At 48.0% G+C, this 16,085-nt stretch overlaps 4 protein-coding genes across 4 annotated transcripts; 3 read left to right on the forward strand and 1 right to left on the reverse strand.

Annotated features, from left to right (window-relative positions):
* Positions 1-2,252: 2,252 nt before the first annotated feature.
* Positions 2,253-3,494, forward strand: CC84DRAFT_1264459 (uncharacterized protein; the record flags this gene model as incomplete). The annotated part of the gene is made up of 1 exon (XM_018185311.1): positions 2,253-3,494. One exon carries the CDS (start codon positions 2,253-2,255, stop codon positions 3,492-3,494), a length of 1,242 nt encoding a protein of 413 aa, XP_018029239.1.
* A 4,665-nt stretch (positions 3,495-8,159) lies between these two features.
* CC84DRAFT_1131528 (alcohol dehydrogenase GroES domain protein) lies at positions 8,160-9,491 on the forward strand. The gene is made up of 2 exons (XM_018175901.1): positions 8,160-9,163; positions 9,225-9,491. The coding sequence occupies exons 1-2, from the start codon at positions 8,314-8,316 to the stop codon at positions 9,407-9,409; spliced, it is 1,035 nt and encodes a 344-aa protein (XP_018029240.1). The 5' UTR covers positions 8,160-8,313; the 3' UTR covers positions 9,410-9,491.
* A 1,169-nt stretch (positions 9,492-10,660) lies between these two features.
* On the reverse strand, positions 10,661-11,408 carry CC84DRAFT_1169626 (uncharacterized protein). Its single transcript, XM_018179706.1, has 3 exons — positions 11,354-11,408; positions 10,930-11,303; positions 10,661-10,864 (listed from the first exon to the last, which is right to left on the reverse strand). Exons 2-3 carry the CDS (start codon positions 11,291-11,293, stop codon positions 10,842-10,844), a joined length of 387 nt encoding a protein of 128 aa, XP_018029241.1. The 5' UTR covers positions 11,294-11,303; positions 11,354-11,408; the 3' UTR covers positions 10,661-10,841.
* Positions 11,409-13,790: 2,382 nt separating this feature from the next.
* CC84DRAFT_408807 (uncharacterized protein) lies at positions 13,791-15,093 on the forward strand. Its single transcript, XM_018186083.1, has 2 exons — positions 13,791-14,408; positions 14,496-15,093. The coding sequence occupies exons 1-2, from the start codon at positions 14,129-14,131 to the stop codon at positions 14,963-14,965; spliced, it is 750 nt and encodes a 249-aa protein (XP_018029242.1). The 5' UTR covers positions 13,791-14,128; the 3' UTR covers positions 14,966-15,093.
* Positions 15,094-16,085: the final 992 nt, after the last annotated feature.

Genomic DNA, 16,085 nt, shown 5'->3' on the forward strand with positions numbered 1-16,085 from the left:
ATCGTCTTCATCGTACGGAGTATTTGTAGGGATCGATGTTCCACCTACACACTGTCGGCGTGTAAAACCCTGCATTACTCGTACGAGTTGTGAGCCTATGCCTTGAGACAGAAAGGAATGTACGAACAACCGTTTATATTGATGATTGCGATTAGTTCCCTACAACTGTCGAAAAACTCTTAATGGGCACAATTTAGGTTGCTTTTTGTGCATGAGCTATTTGAAGTCCAGGCTATGGCTGATCATATGGGGTCACCGAGTGTTCTGAGGCTTGTTTTGCCGGCAATGGTGGCAGCGCTAGAGCGGGAGCATCGCGAGGATCTCATCAAGACCTACGTGGCAGAGTCTAAAAGCCGGCAGCGTGCTTGCGTATGCGAAATTGAGCTCACTAAACGACATCTGCGGTACTTAGAGTCGGAGCAATAGACGGACGAGGAAGTCAATCAGATGGAGGTTTCTGAACATGTCTAAAGTTAACTACTAACACGCACAACAGAGCTGCGGGTGTGGAGTTCAAAAGACCATTACGACTGTAGAATACACGACTCTACAATAACGCGCTTCTAATGCTCTACCTCGCACACGTTTCACGCAATAGTCGATTTTATGGTGTTAATCTCTAAGATACATGCCTAAATCAGGTCAACCCTGTCTTGGTTTATCGACCAATCAGCGACGACCTCGCCTCGACAACCCATGTCTCGCCACCCCTCATCGGAATAAGTTTCTTGCCAACGGTTTGATCACACAAGATTCAATGCGCAAACGCGCAATCGATGTGAAGGCCCCAATGCGCGTTGGAAGCACCGCGTCTTGGTCGCGTCCGCTGTTTGCGACCGCCCTAACCTCTTCACGCATCACGAATCTCTTCACAGAAACCTAATACTGTTCCTGACCTTTACCATTATAGACCTCCCCGTCTCTAATAGATGCGCGTGCCTCGCTCTCTATACCTTGACTTAGGTTAGTTAGAACACTTTAGACCCCTTTCGCACAATACAGATAAAAAGAGTCGACGCGCTCTCAGCCTAATCTTAGCTCAGATTGGGCAGAACTGTCACACAGATGGAAGGTTTGGAGCCCTGCAGCTAGTATGGGCCGTTCTGGCCTATCCCTTTCGTGCAACGTAGACAACGAATGTCGGACCACTGCCAGCTTACTCTTAGCTCATAGCTCATGATTAGAAAGTTTCAACGAGTGGTGCATCATTCTATGGGTTGCTAGCAGTTCGTCAATCCCTTCGCTAGAGACCAACACGCACATTTTGCAACAGGCCTTGAATGTGAAGACATCCGAAAAATTGCGCTATGCAGGCCTATGGAAGCCCGGTGGGCAGAATGGATTGCTGTCAATCAACGGGCATTATAGTTCCACCGCATTTTAGATGTCACTCTGCATGTTATCCACCATACACAGGTCGTTGACATGAGCAATTCTGGATCATTATGAAACTTGGTTTCAACTAACAGCATCCGAACCCATCTAGACCTTGATAGTGGCCTCCGTCAAACAAACTCCTCGATATGTAGAACTTACGGGATATCTACAAAAGGAATAGTTGGAGCAGCAGTATCTGCCAATACACCGAACTTATACGCTTAACTCGACCGTGAGACTGAAACAAATTCAAGGACAAGTTAGTCGGTCGCCCACTAGGGCACAACAATCGTTTAGCAGCCTCAGACTGCGTTTCCTGGAGGAATAGACTCGAAGAAAACTCTCTAGGCCCCCTTAAGTTTGCGCAGCCACTTGAAACAGGCAAAATGAATCTTCAAAATACCAAGGGTCCAACCAGGAAGGCAAAGATTTCCCTGATAGTTGTTGGGAAATGCTCCTGGTACAAGCACGTAACTGAAATGTAACGTCAGCTGTTAGATCTATCATTAGCATTGCTAAAACTTCCCAAATATGTAGTACGTCAGAAATTAGGGCTTATAACTCGCCATCTTCACGTAAAAGCCGTGTCAAGCTTCACATTCCAAACATCCTTCACATTCATAGAAGAGTGCCACGACGCAGTAATCTGTGGTTCATTCCAGTAGTTGATCACAGTTCCATTTGATGCCCAATGAATACGGCTAGATAACGCCTATTATAATATATGTATTTCGTAAAGGAATGAATACTAAGCTTTGACTAGGTATCATGCTCAAGGACCATAGGTTTCTTTATTAACCGTCCTTTTTGCGCTCTCATTTCCTATGCTGCATCCTATACTTCGATTTACTACATTTCTCTCACAGTAGGCTACCATGAAGGCCATTTTATTTAGGGCTGTAGCTGTCCAGACCCTATTCCTTAACAACCCAATTCTAGCGTTCCCAGTTGGAGTTTCCCTCGCCACTGACCTACCAACTGCTCTACTTGAGCCAGAAACGCACAGAACTATCGCAAATGTTACTAAAGAGTTTTATGTGGGCCTAACGGTGCCAATTTATAAACTCTTGACTCCACGAAGGATCGCTCCACGCCAAGTTCCCGAAGTCACTCCCGCTGTGTTGCCCGAAGTCACTCCCCCTGTGGTGCCCGAAGTCACTCCCCCTGTGGTGCCCGAAGTCACTCCCCCTGTGCTGCCCGAAGTCACTCCCCCTGTGGTGCCCGAAGTCACTCCCCCTGTGGTGCCCGAAGTCACTTCCCCTGTGGCGCCCGAAGTCACTCCCCCTGTGGCGCCCGAAGTCACTCCCCCTGTGGCGCCCGAAGTCACTTCCCCTGTGGCGCCCGAAGTCACTCCTTCCGCGCCTGAGCCCGACGTCCCTTCTGAGAACGACAATTGGAGTATTCCGGGTCCTCCGGGCCCTCCAGGTCCTCCAGGTCCTCCAGGTCCACAGGGCCCTTTTGGTCTCGAAGGTTTTCCTGGTTCTGAGGGTCCCCCTGGCCCTGCCGGCTCTCCTGGTCCTCAAGCCGATCCCGGCCCTCCCGGCCCTCCTGGCCCTGCCGGAGTTCCCGGTCCTGCTGGTGTTAATGGTCCTGTTGGCGTTTCTGGTCGTCCTGGTTCTCCTGGTCCTTCTGGCCCTCCCGGCGCCACTGGTCTTGCTGGGGCTTCTGGACCTCCCGGCAGACCTGCTCCTCCAGGACCTCCTGGACCGGCAGGGCCCCCGGGACTGAATGGGTTGGATGGTCCTCCTGGTTCCACTGGCCCTGCTGGTGCTAAAGGTCTGAACGGTTCTCCTGGCCTTCCTGGTCCGGCTGGCTCGGCTGGCTCTGCCGGCCTTCCCGGCCCTTCTGGCCCTGCCGGCCCGGCTGGTATGTCTGGTCCTGCCGGTTCTCCTGGCTCTGCCGGCCTTTCTGGTCCTCCCGGCCGTAACGGCTTGAATGGATCTCCAGGAGTCCCTGGTGCTCCTGGACCCCCGGGGCCTTCTGGCGCTCCTGGAACTCCTGGTCGTAACGGCTTAAACGGATCCCCAGGACTAGCCGGCCCACCTGGACCGCCTGGACCGCCTGGACCGCCTGGACCGCCAGGGCCGCCAGGGCCTCGAGCATCACCTGTTCTGTAACAATCCGTACTGAAATAACGGATTCCGAGGCTACGGTGTTTGTAAGATGACATCATAATGGAGAAGGAGATGGAGAACTAAGGCGAAGAGACATGAACACCGTTGCATTAGTAAAATGGCATCATGGCTTCTAGTGGTCTAGGAGTTCGCTTGCGTGAAGTATGTAGATGCCTGACATTTTAAATCTATTCTAATATGCTTTTCCTATAATGCTTCTAACAAATTATATCGTTACCTAACTTTCTTGCGTAATATTTCTATTATAGGCTTCTTGGGATCATGTTATAAGGGGTCTCCACTTACCTAACCTTTAGGGAAGGACCTTTGGGCGGGGCACACATCGCTTAAACCTTAGATTATATCGCCCGGCCTCCTTTCTGCATACGTTTCGGAAGATTTGTTCTTCTTCGGTGACGCGTCTGACAACGGCAAAGGCTACTGGCTCGTTGATACGGTACTATTATCAGCCCAGTACTACCCCAACTTCGATGGAACAGCTGCTCTCTGTGATTCTAAGCCATATACTACGGAACGAAATCACGGAAAATGGCACGCCAGGAAAAACCCTACTTCTCTTGCTCATGGGTCACCATCATCTCCTAGGCCCCTGGTTTTTCATTGCATAAAAGATCCTCCCCGTGAGGTCAGCACCACAACTCCAAAACAATCGAATTATGATAGCGCATAGGATTCCTCGAATTCATTTGATATTGAATATGACTCCGACCTAGACAGCGATTGCTTGGAAACAAGTAAGCCCATATTGCAGCATTGCATGTTCGTCCTGAGAGATAATACTACACCAATTCGGCAATTCTGGTGTTCCGAAAGCACCATGGAAACCGTACCGGTTTTTCATCCCACCGAGCCAATCATGCTTTGGAGTCCAGCTCCGAATCATGAGTCTCAGATCTGGCAAGATGCAATCAGCTATCCTTTCTGAGCCAGTAAACGCCCACTTTTCCGAAATCTCCGCAATGCGCAAGGAGTTCCGATCTTCCAACGCAGGCAATACGCTGTCTTATCTCTTGTATGCAGCCTTCTCATCTGCGACAGGGTTAAAACAGGAGTTCTCGCTTTCTACTCTATGCGGTGCTTTCAATGACTCCGAAGTCGTTCTGGAGCAATCATATGCTCCTATTACCGTCATCTACAAAAGCGGAGGACCAATCCAACAGCCACTAGTCCTAACCTATTGAAAATCTGACTTCTCTACGTCGCCCTGCCGCCGCTGTCATGCAATGCCAAGATTGTTCGTATACAGCTTCCAAGCTCATCCATAACGGATCCAGGCCCCAATGTTCAGACCTTGTCCTAGCCGGTCTACTTTCCGTACTCGACACCCTATCGCAATCCGCAACTCAAACTGCTTCTGAATTGTCTAGAAGAGCAGCTCATGATTCTCACCTTCGATGCAGAATATCGCTCCTCAACAGATAGCAAGGCTTCGAACCGCCAGCCATATTGACGTGGAGTATCCACCCAAGAGAAGGCTGGAACCCATGGAAGGAAGAGCTCAATGCGATAGAAACGAGTGCCAGAGCTAACGAAGAGCCATTTCCATTTCTTAGGGGTAGCTTTGTGGACCATGACAGGCGCTTTAATGTTGCAATCAGGAGGAATCGACTACAGAAGGAAAACATTTCTAAGCTGTAGGTGAATATTGTCGCCTACGCCTTGGTATTGCAGTATTTTACTTAGCTAAAGAGGTAGTAATTGAGCTGAATAAAGTAAAGTTAAAGTTTTAGAATCTTACTAAATTTCTAATATAACAATTTATACCTTATTTTACTTATTGTGAATATTACTTGAGAAAGACGTGTAGCCTTTTGTTATTTTCATCGCTTCCGCATTCGAATGTGTGTGTGTGGTGGTTTGGTATCATCTGGGTCTCAGCGTTTAGGTTGGCTGGCCTTTCTTTCTGCTCCTGAGCGTACCCGAAATCCTATGTGCTTAGGGGATGGGCCATAACAAGCTTAATCTCAAATCGGCGAAGAAACGACCAGGCTAAGCATGTCTAACATACCCAAATGCCATGTTCTCTAGGTTTGAGGACTCCCATTTTGTACAGCCTGCGGCTGATGGGTCCTTTCCCACGGTTTGTAATATCCTTTCGTGTCGCCAACCATCAAAGACTTTAGGGTTCGGGTACAGCTCTGGGTTCATTGCGATCGCCTGAGATGGAGAGCCGATAAATGTCCCGGGAGGAATTAATAGGTGACGCGTCGCGAAAAGTTGGTGGGGTGCACCGCTCGCTTGCCTGCGCCGCTCGCTTGCCAGGTACGTTAGATCTTTAGAATATAATGCTAGTCATTAGTTGCCCTAGTAACTAAAGAAGTTAATGAGTATTTTCTCTCACACTAGAACTGGCCTAGTGAGAGGATGAAGGTGGTCTTTATCGCCGTAGATTTTTCACAGGTCACCTTCTTATATTTCTGTCTGTTAAGGAACACTCGCATTGATCTAGCTTGGAAGCTGCTAGCTGTACTATTTTTAGTTAATGGCAAGATATAGCTTCTCGCCTATAAGGGCATACATCCAGACTAACATAATTAGATAAGCTTAAGGAGATGAGTTTGGAGGAGGGTAAAGCCTGCAATGACTTGTTAATTGCCACTAGTAAAGGATAGATTCCGGTTGATCGTAAGTTGAAGCCAACAAACAGCAAGCATCGTTCTCATATCGTTCTGGGTAACTGCCTCAAGTACCGAGAGTGCGACCTTGGAGAAGCGTAATTGATTGTGATCCCCTCGCATGTCCCGTGGTGACTTACGTTTGCTAGGCTTCTTGGTGCACTCATGAAGTTCTCTATAGACATCACATTCACTCCATCGCAGTCCACACTCGCAAAATAGCTTAAGAACAATCGCTCACGCCAGATCTCCATCATGAACGATATTTAATCATACAAGAAAGAGTACAAGGTATCACACGAGATGAACACTAAGGGTGCATTGCTCTGCTCTGCTGTCGCATTTCAGCGAAGAGGCTGGGATGTGTATCGAAGCTTCAAACTGTATGCTCTGGTGTATGGTGCGTGAGTGGGAGATTATTCATGAGCGACTGGTGGCTGAGGCTTTGGAGGTTCAGAACATGGATGAAGGTATTCTGAGGAGTTACGTCAAAGGTCTAGAAGATCAAATGAGCGGGAATGAGCTGTAGAGTAAGACTACACCAATGTACTACAAGGTCGACATGTGAGGACGACAGGATAATGTACCTATGAGTCTGAGCTGAAGGATGTGACAAACGCTTTTCCAGCATAAGCGGAGCCAGAATTCTTGAAAACTGTCCTATTTTATATTCTGCTAAAGCGCATCTATAGATTTTCTTTTCCCATGGTACAAGATTACATATTTTCACCCGAGTAGAGGGTGATTCTTCATTTTCTAAGAGGGCGTCCTGCTTGATTCTACGTAATAATGTAGTAGCAAATATATTCTTAGTTTGGTTTTTTTAAGTTTATCCTTGCATTTTCCATAATTCGTAGAGTATCAGAATTCCTCTCTATATTTTAATATTTTCTTCTGTGTAACATCTCAGGCGTCAGTGTTACCCCGGAACAGCGACAAAAGACCCGTCCCACAATGTCTCGTACTGGATCGCAACGAGTGCATCCGTCCTCAGTATCCCGACAGGGTCAACCTACTATAATTGCCTATTGTGATGCAACACGACTACTGAAGAGACAGTGAATCGCTTGCATGATGGCGTATGGTGGGGCTTAGTCTTGGCTCCAAGGTTTTACATACCTCAAATATGAGACCTCTGTCTCTCGTATCTTGGCGGCGTCGTCTGGGAATCACGACGCGGGGTGTACCTGGTGGCTGCAGCGGAATGGTACGTCCTGGGTCAACACAATCTTGCGATTACCACGGATAGAAGAGGCGGAGAAATATTACAATGATGTGTGGGATTGTGGTGTTTGCCTGCTGATCCCATATTTTTTGTTGGGGCAAGTTCCATGACATTGAAATTGTTGCGTCCGCTGGTCCATTTGACTGATTGAACATAGCCACCATCGTACCTTTCCCCCCACTATGTCTTGGCATGCTTCTCGTACATGGCCATTCTATACTGCTCATGTGAATGCAGGATACCTGGGAACATTAGAGGCAAAATCTGACAAAGCGCAACACCGCAGAGCCCGGCTTCGGAGTCAAGATACCAGCCAGGTATTATAAACACCTTGAAGGCTTGAGAGGTAATGGCGAGACACTATCGAATGACCTGATCATGTTGTGTCATTCTGAAATCGCCCAAACGCAAGTTTTATCACAGGCTCCTGCACGCTCCTGCACCATGCAAGCGGTGGCCTTAAATTCTAGGACTAGAAGTGTAGATCTGCGCTCACATGTGGGGATCGCAACACATTAATATCCTAAAGAGCTTCGGTATCCCGCGCCGTTTCAGTCATCTGAAGGTTGGGGCGTGAACGCCATCCAGGTACTGTAATTGCAAATATGTAACATTTGATCGTACGACATGTGGTGGTTTCCAGTAAGTGCCGAAGGTGGCAACAGAAAGCTACCCAGGGTAACCTTGTGGGGCTGTTTGAGATGACGGGGACGGATGTGCGGGGAACCGCTTAGTCAGGGGCTAAATCACGTGCAAGGCTATATATGACGAGTCAGGTGAGACCCTCCACGGATTCACGACTGTAGAGGTGGCGTGACTTGAAATATCCTCCTCACACTTCCGATCTCGTTACACTCCGACTGGAACCTGATTAAAGACTTATCATTAGCTACTACAGGAGAGCTGATAAAACACACTTCCTCACATAACTGACTTACTTTTGCTTATCGAGTCCAGTGCAATGAGAGCATTGACATACATTAGCCCGAACCACCCCCCAGCTTTGGTGGAGGTACCGAAACCAGGGCTCGAAAAAGCAACAGATGCTATTGTGAAGCTCAAATACACTACCATCTGCGGGACAGACTTGCACATCCTCAAAGGCGACGTTCCAACTGTATCCAAAGGCCGCGTCCTGGGCCATGAAGGTGTCGGTACGATAGAAGCAGTTGGTGCAGGAGTATCGTCCTTTAAGCCGGGAGATACTGTACTCATCAGCTGCATCAGTGCATGTGGGACATGTGACTACTGCAAGAGGGGCATGAATTCGCACTGCAATAATGGCGGTTGGAAACTTGGAAACACAATCGACGGCACGCAGGCAGAGTTTGTGCGGATTCCAAACGCAGAGAACAGCCTCTACGAAGCACCCGACGGCATTGATGAGAAGGTCCTTGTTCTGTTGTCCGATATCTTCCCCACTGGCTTCGAGTGCGGTGTCCTGAATGGAAAGGTTTCGCCAGGTGGAACGGTTGTGATTGTGGGATCAGGGCCTGTGGGCCTGGCGAGCTTGATCACTGCGCAGTTCTACTCACCAATTGTCATTGTCATGGTTGATGGAGATCCGCATAGATTGGAGATTGCGAAGAATTTGGGTGCGACGCACACGGCGAGCGTAGAAGATGCAGCAGAAGTTGTGAAAGCGGCCACTAATGGCAAGGGGTGTGACACTGTGATCGAAGCTGTGGGTGTTCCAGCGAGCTTCCACCAATGTCAAGAGTTAGTTGCACCGGGTGGCGTTATTGCGAATGTAGGTGTGCATGGTGTGAAAGTAAATTTGCATTTAGAGAACTTGTGGGATAAGAACATTGGTAAGTCGCTTTCCGTAACTGTACGATGGTACAGGTATTACAGAATGCTGACATGCAGCAGCTATAACGACAAGGCTTGTTGACACTACAACCACGCCTATGCTGCTCAAGCTCCTCTCGGCGCACAAGTTGCCCACGGAGAAGATAATTACGCATGAGTTCAGCTTCGAGAAAATAGTGCAGGCATATGAAATTTTCGGCAACGCGAGCTATAATAAGGCGCTGAAAGTATTGATTAGCTTTTGACATTGTAAAGAATCTTGTGAGCTGTCAATTCCTCCGTCTAGTGCTACACACAGTACCACAAGCAATGCACAACTATTCCCATATTCTTGAGCCACTACCATATTTGGGACTTAAACTCCCTTCGCGTCAATATCATTTGTAACTTCCTCGGACTGAGTAAAATTTTAGGAACTTCGCAGTGATTCCTCTTCCATTTTTTCCCATTCCATTAGAAGTATTCATATAGCTTTTTGAATACTGTGTAAGAGGGATGCATCGTGACCTGGGCGCCGCTTACTGTCGTCGTATCCACTTAACCCGGCATACTTCTGACTAGTCGAGACAATAGTTCTCGATAGCGACGGAGGGTGCTTCTGTAGAAAGATTTGAGGCGAGCCACTTCTCCCCACATTTACAGCACACTAACATGATCTTAGCGATTTAATTCAGCATTATACCGCATATACTTCAAGCTCAAGCTGTAGCAAACATTCCCGTCTCTAACGATCAATCGCAATCCCCTCAACAGGGAGAGGTCATCACCACAATTGGATTCACAGATCCGCTACACAGCCATCCCGTCACGACTAGTGGCGAAACAACAATCATCAGTGTTAACACTGCGCTAGAAAGTAGGGATGCAGACTAAAAGGAATGGGAAGCTGCTGCCACACGTAGTAAGAACACTACAAATGAATATCCAACATCCACCGACCTCCTCTAAAAACCTGCTCCCACACCCGCAACATCATCAACCGATTGTAATGCCTCCCATGAGCCGGGCCGCCGAAGCGATAGGATAGTCAATAAAGCACCAGAAGGTCAAGCTTCGGAGAACAGGGGTGTTGAAGCGACATCAATCGTGGGTCACTTGCCCAGAGGCCCTGATCAAGAGATAATTTAGGCACCAGCGAAGCTGAGTTCAAGAGCGTACCAGTTGGGGTTTCTGAGGATGCTTGGGTGAGTCTCACCTTGGGAGTTGACTACGACCTGCCTCCAACCGATAGCGAGTGAACAGATGCTGAATCCTGTGGAATGGGCCTAGTGTGCCATAGTGCCAGCAAGAAATGGACAAACTGCTGACACGAAACAACACTCCAACGCTTGGACACTCATGTTGACTTAACGATCAAGAAATGTGTGTTGGTGCAGCGTTTTTGATTTCGACCCATGAAACTTCAAGCTTCTATCAGGACAGACAAAAGCCTGGACCGCGGTATGAGGATTTGAGGGTGAGAAGTTAAAATTCCTAGTCTTGCAACTATCAATGACAAGAAAAATAGGCTCTGCTACGGCTATTTGGCCTGCGCACTGGTCCCGGCGCGGTGTATGGTAATGCCTTTCGCGAAAACGTTGGAAAATATAATGCTGATGACAAGACCTACATAGGCTACATTGCAATGGAAATGCTAAACTACTTCTTCTCGATCGGCCGCTCATTGCAAGACTATCATCAATTGCAAGCAGCCGCACTCCCTATATGTTAGAGGTCTGTTAGTCTTGCGATGACATATAAGCAGGTGCGAGATGTCTTTACGTACGGAAGATGAAAACGACTATGCAATGTCTCCCTTTTCCCCCTTGAACCTCTATATCAAATTCTTTCATTGTGACGCTTCCTTGGTAGCTATTTCTCCTAAAGTACGGAACCTTCCATGAAGTTACCACCATTTGTTCTGGTGCACCGCCTACAATGCGGTACGTGATGCTTCCGCTCGTGCCGCATCCAACACCTGCGGATTCGGACTGCCACAACGCACCCCCTCCGGCGAGGATGAACGATGGAGGCTCTTTTCCGAGCGACCATTTCCCTTGATGGGGCCATTGAGACTGCGTGTCCAGACGCAGCTCCTCGTTCGTTTGATTCAAGAATAGCACCAGAGCACTTCGACGCAAGGATTTCATGATTATCTTACTAAAGTAGTGGTTACAATGTATTGATCACGACCTCAATACAGTGCTTACTTCAGGGCTACGGAATGTTCAATCTGGTCGAATAAGTGGAGGGAAAGACGTGGGGGGGGGGGGGGGGTGAATCTGGGGAAGAGCGCCTTGAACAATAATCATCATGCGGTTATAGTGCGACGGGATTCAGGCTTTGTTACGTTCCCATTTTCCGGTCTAGGCGCCGGCTGGGTCGCTTAGTGTGTGAGACCCTGGGTGATGAACATGCGATGAGTAGTAGAGGCGCAGCCATGAGATCAATACCAGGATATACGTAGCATTTTTTCAGTTTAGGCGTTTTGCGGTTCCATGGTTCGGTGCTTCCTTGGCTCGATACTTCGTTGGCTTGTGGAATTTGCGGTCAAAGCCGCAGTGAGAAGCGTATGAGAAGCTCCGGACTCCAGTTCGTGTCTAATCATCAGTTGAAGCTCAGTTACTAATAAGAAGCGCACAGGCGCGGATGTGCGCGGCAACCTCCACGAGATGGATTAACACCCTAAGTATTAGTGCCTCAGACTTGCAGTTTGCTGAGACTTCGGTTTCGGGTCCTAACGGAAAACCGAGTGCTAAGGGTTCCGTGGTTAGACGTAGTGGGGTGATCTATTCAACGCTTGCAAGGATTATGGCAGCCCACCGCAACTTCTTCATGAGAAATAATCATCTGGCCATAACATTAAGAAAATTTCCAACCTGGTTGCAATGTTTTGGTCTGTATCTTTCAGGATGGTGGATGGAATTGCGAAATCAGAGCAGCTACAAGCCAACGAATTTGAGGCTAGCGATCAAAGCCTAATGCAGCTACTCTGGGTCGAAAGCGACTGTCCGTCCAACGCCTGCCTCGAATGTAGATCTACAGCTCCGTACGCCGAAACCGGCTACACAAAACAGAATCAAGTAACAAATGCAATGTAGAGCCCTAAACAGCCTGGTTTACAATTGGATTCGAGTCGTAAGGACACCTAGCTTTTTTTTTTTTGTTATCATAGTATTAGTAGCCTTGAAAAGCCGGCTTCTGTGATGCCATAGTTGGCACTTTATTTATCGGCCGGGTGGTCATAAGCTAACTCTGATTTAGGTTAGGGAACTGGAGACTAGTGGGTTCGTTATGCGAACGGACAGACGGAAACTGTATACTTAGTCTGCGCGACGTCGATATCATTCTTTCGCCGAAAATTCTGATATAAAACTTAGCTAATGCCTCAAAATTTTCCTATGAGAACATGTATCTGCGTTTGTGAAGCAAGCGAACCTAGATGGATGATGAAATTGTGCCGTTTTCGTCAATCTACCAAGCTGGGGTAGGCAGGCGTTGCAGGACATACCAGTCTCTCCTTCGTCCATTTAGATGGAACTAATAGACCGATAAATGACAGGCACATGGCGTGATACAAATGCTCTTGAGAGAAGCTAGCCAGCCTGCTACTTTCTCCTATGACCCCACTCTCCTGCACCGATCTGCCAGTACTACTCCTACACCAGGCATATCTTCGCCATCAATTGGTGCCTCCACTGCCTAAAATGATCGGGATGAGTTCGATCTTAGCTGACGCACGCCGTCGTCTGATGTTTACGGGCCACCTTAGTACTCAGCATGTGCTTGCATGCGAGTTAATGTGATCTCCGAGGAGATACTGCTGTAAGGTGCTATTTCCTGGAAGTCGCATGTTCTTGATTTCAATAAAGAGAATCGAGCCTAGGTTTGTGCGAAGCTGATTCTGCATTGCCGTCGCAAAGCATCGGAGTTGAATGCGAACGGATGCAGGAGCTTGATGGGATCGTGTGCCCGCTCACGATTTACGTAGTCATACGAAGTAAACAAAGCCTGCCTATATCCTGCTAAAGTTGCGGGCCATACATTTCACTGACAAACCTTTCTTGTCGCACGGGCAAACGGAATGTATTCCGAGCAATCTGTATCTATGCAGTTACTGTTGAATTACATAAATCATAGTGAGAAGCTGACAATACTCTTAAGATCAAGTCTTCTTTTCCGGCTTCCTAGAGTATGATCCACCCTTTTGTACATTATGGTTGGCAGATGCGACTTTCCCCTAATTACTCGCGAAAAGGCTATGCATCCGACGATCTCTACGCCAAGGTCCAATGTACTCCACAGCATTTGGAAGCAGTACTTGGCATGGGCGGGTAACAGATAGCCCCTTCGATATTCTTTTAATGAGTTCTATGTGCAAGTGGCCGACAGGTCTCCTACTAGCAATGGCATAAGGTTCTCAATATCAGACCTTACCCCACCTACAACTCGCACTATTCCTACGTTCCACGTTCACCGTCTCGACATAAGCCTATACGATGCCCAATTTGATTATCTGACGGGTACTTGGGTGCCGATTCCTGAGCCCGCCATAAACGACGTCGTCGCCGGACTTCTCCGCTTCAAAATTATCTGCGCAGACTTCGGCGTACCAAGCTCCTGTATTCGCACTATTGCCACGGAAGCCACTCGAACGGCTATCAACTGCGCCGAATTTCTCTAGACGATCTTCAAAGCAACCGGCGTATCTGTCGAGCTGTGAACGAAGGAAGATGAAAGCAAGATCGGTGCGCTCGGCATTGCAAGTAGTTTCTCGGGAATGGAGGGGATTGCTATGGATCTCGCAGGGGAGATTATGCAGATCACGTGGCTTGTTTCACATTCAGGGGACGTAAAGATGAGTTTCAAAGTCGCGTTCAGCTTTCCATACGGGGCGGCGGCCTTGAGACAGAAGCTGGACGAATTGGAAAAAATGAAAGAATCACAATGAGGCAAAGAAAGCGATGTAAAGACTGCGTGAGGAGATGGAAATAAGATTGCGCAACGCTTACATCGGCTCTGAAGTTCCAAATGACACGATTAAAAAGTCTAAGCATGACGGCGATTTCAGGATTTATTTTTCAGGTGGCGGTTTCCGTGGGTGGGGGTACCTCCGAATGTACCAGAACCAGACCGAAAAGCATCATTATCCAATCTCCATTATCAATGGCTTCACAGTTACAAACTCGGAACTTTCGGATACGGAAAGGCTGAAAGAAGTCGCGCACACCGCACAAAAGATTTTCAGGATTTCCGACCGTCGACGTAAGCAGGTTCCCGCCGTAGCATTCTTGGTAAAAGTCCTGGCGAATGCATTGCCATATGGAATAAAAGAAGCTTACTTCTGTCAAGGAGGTGTGAGAGAAGGTGTGCTGTTCCAGGCTCTTCCCTTAAGCATTCACAAACAGAATCTACTGACTATGGGTACCACTCTGTACGCAAAAGCTTCAGCCCCTAAGATTGTCGAGCCTCTCCTTAACGCTATACCAGAATATAGTGGTGCATATTCTGATCTATTCTCTAATTTTTTAAGCGTAGATATTGTCGAGGCGCTTGTTAATACTCTCTACGTCCACTCCACCATGTCGAAAGGGTCATCATGCACGTCTGCTCTCTGTAGCACAAGTACCGGATTGCTTTCTTCTACGCACGGTGACACGGTGACGATGACGGTGATAGTGACGGTGACGGTGACAGTGACAGTGACAGTGACGGTGACGGTGACGGTGTGTCCTACTCTAGCAGCGCGCTACTTGCACTGGTTCTCGAGGAAAGGTACGGGGCGGAGCTTCCGCCACGAGAGGCAAGGTTCAAAGCAATAACTCGTCACCACAAAAGAATCATTTGCTGTCTCATGTAACATTTGGCGTCCTTCACGACCCTTTGAGGCCAATTCTATCTTGTGTATCTTCTCCCTTGGGATTGGCGGTTTTTTTGGGGCGTCTAATTATTGGGCCCGATTTTCCTTGCTTACCAACTTCAGACATCTTTCAATATTGATAACTGTGACGTGAAACGCCATTGGGCAGCTCCTCTGCGGAGCTCCCTTGTATGCTCGGGGAGCTTCCTGTACGTATATGGCTAGTTCTGCGCTTAGACCTGGCAATATCTCTATATATATGGAGCGTGGGAGCTCTCTCCCACACTCCAGTGATAATACTATAGATCACCCTGAACTGCTTGCCAGGCTCCCCCCAACAATAACGTTACACATTATTGTGATACATGTACGTCTAGGATTGTGTTCACTTTTTCCCGTTACACGTTGGCACATTATCTAAATTTGACTGGAAACCGATGTTTTTCAGAGGTCATTACGCAGTAGACGTTGGTTAAGGGCTTCGGGGCTTTTCCAAGTGGCCAATGGCCACCACACTACTACTTTGCGTATTGATATCACGTCTGCTACTTATTTGGTACACTACTACACAGTTTCAGTAGTTTCACTGCTAGCACGACGAGCAAGAGCTTTCGAGTTGTATATACAAATCAACCCAGCGTCTGTGACTTTACTGTCAACACCACCATCAGCCAAAATCCCAAACGCGACTACCGTGCAAAAGAAGAAGATAACATGAATAGGCGAAGCGTAGAAGGAAATCCGAGAGGAATGATAAGAACGAACAAGAACAGAATATCCAAAGCACACAAACTCGGCATATTTCTGGGGATACGCAAAGGCGATCCAGGTTCCTGGCGTCACCAATGCACGCTCACCACTGAAAGATGAATTGTCCGTGGCCGCTAGGGTTCCGCTGAGACGAGTTCTGGGATGTGGAGGATGACGGCTTCATGAGCTGTAGATGGTGGGCTTAATAGACACCTCACAAGCTTGCTCACATGGACTCTAGTACGCCGAACTGGGTGAGCACATCTTTTCCTCCACTATCTGGGTCCTTCTGTACGTGATGCTTCTTTGTGCGCATTCAAGCGAGACTTAGA

The sequence above is a fragment of the Paraphaeosphaeria sporulosa genome (assembly GCF_001642045.1).
Source record: "Paraphaeosphaeria sporulosa strain AP3s5-JAC2a unplaced genomic scaffold CC84scaffold_16, whole genome shotgun sequence".
Taxonomy (NCBI): Eukaryota; Fungi; Ascomycota; class Dothideomycetes; order Pleosporales; family Didymosphaeriaceae; genus Paraphaeosphaeria; species Paraphaeosphaeria sporulosa.

What these genes read in the sequence shown, in the direction of transcription:
- CC84DRAFT_1131528 (XM_018175901.1), top strand. Translation starts at nt 8,314, where the DNA reads ATGAGAGCATTGACATACATTAGCCCGAACCACCCCCCAGCTTTGGTG. An exon ending in CTTGTGGGATAAGAACATTG is followed by an intron (nt 9,164 to 9,224) that starts GTAAGTCGCTTT and finishes GACATGCAGCAG; the next exon opens with CTATAACGACAAGGCTTGTT.
- CC84DRAFT_1169626 (XM_018179706.1), bottom strand. Translation starts at nt 11,293, where the DNA reads ATGAAATCCTTGCGTCGAAGTGCTCTGGTGCTATTCTTGAATCAAACG. An exon ending in CATAGTCGTTTTCATCTTCC is followed by an intron (nt 10,865 to 10,929) that starts GTACGTAAAGAC and finishes TCTAACATATAG; the next exon opens with GGAGTGCGGCTGCTTGCAAT.
- CC84DRAFT_408807 (XM_018186083.1), top strand. Translation starts at nt 14,129, where the DNA reads ATGGAAATAAGATTGCGCAACGCTTACATCGGCTCTGAAGTTCCAAAT. An exon ending in CAGGATTTCCGACCGTCGAC is followed by an intron (nt 14,409 to 14,495) that starts GTAAGCAGGTTC and finishes ACTTCTGTCAAG; the next exon opens with GAGGTGTGAGAGAAGGTGTG.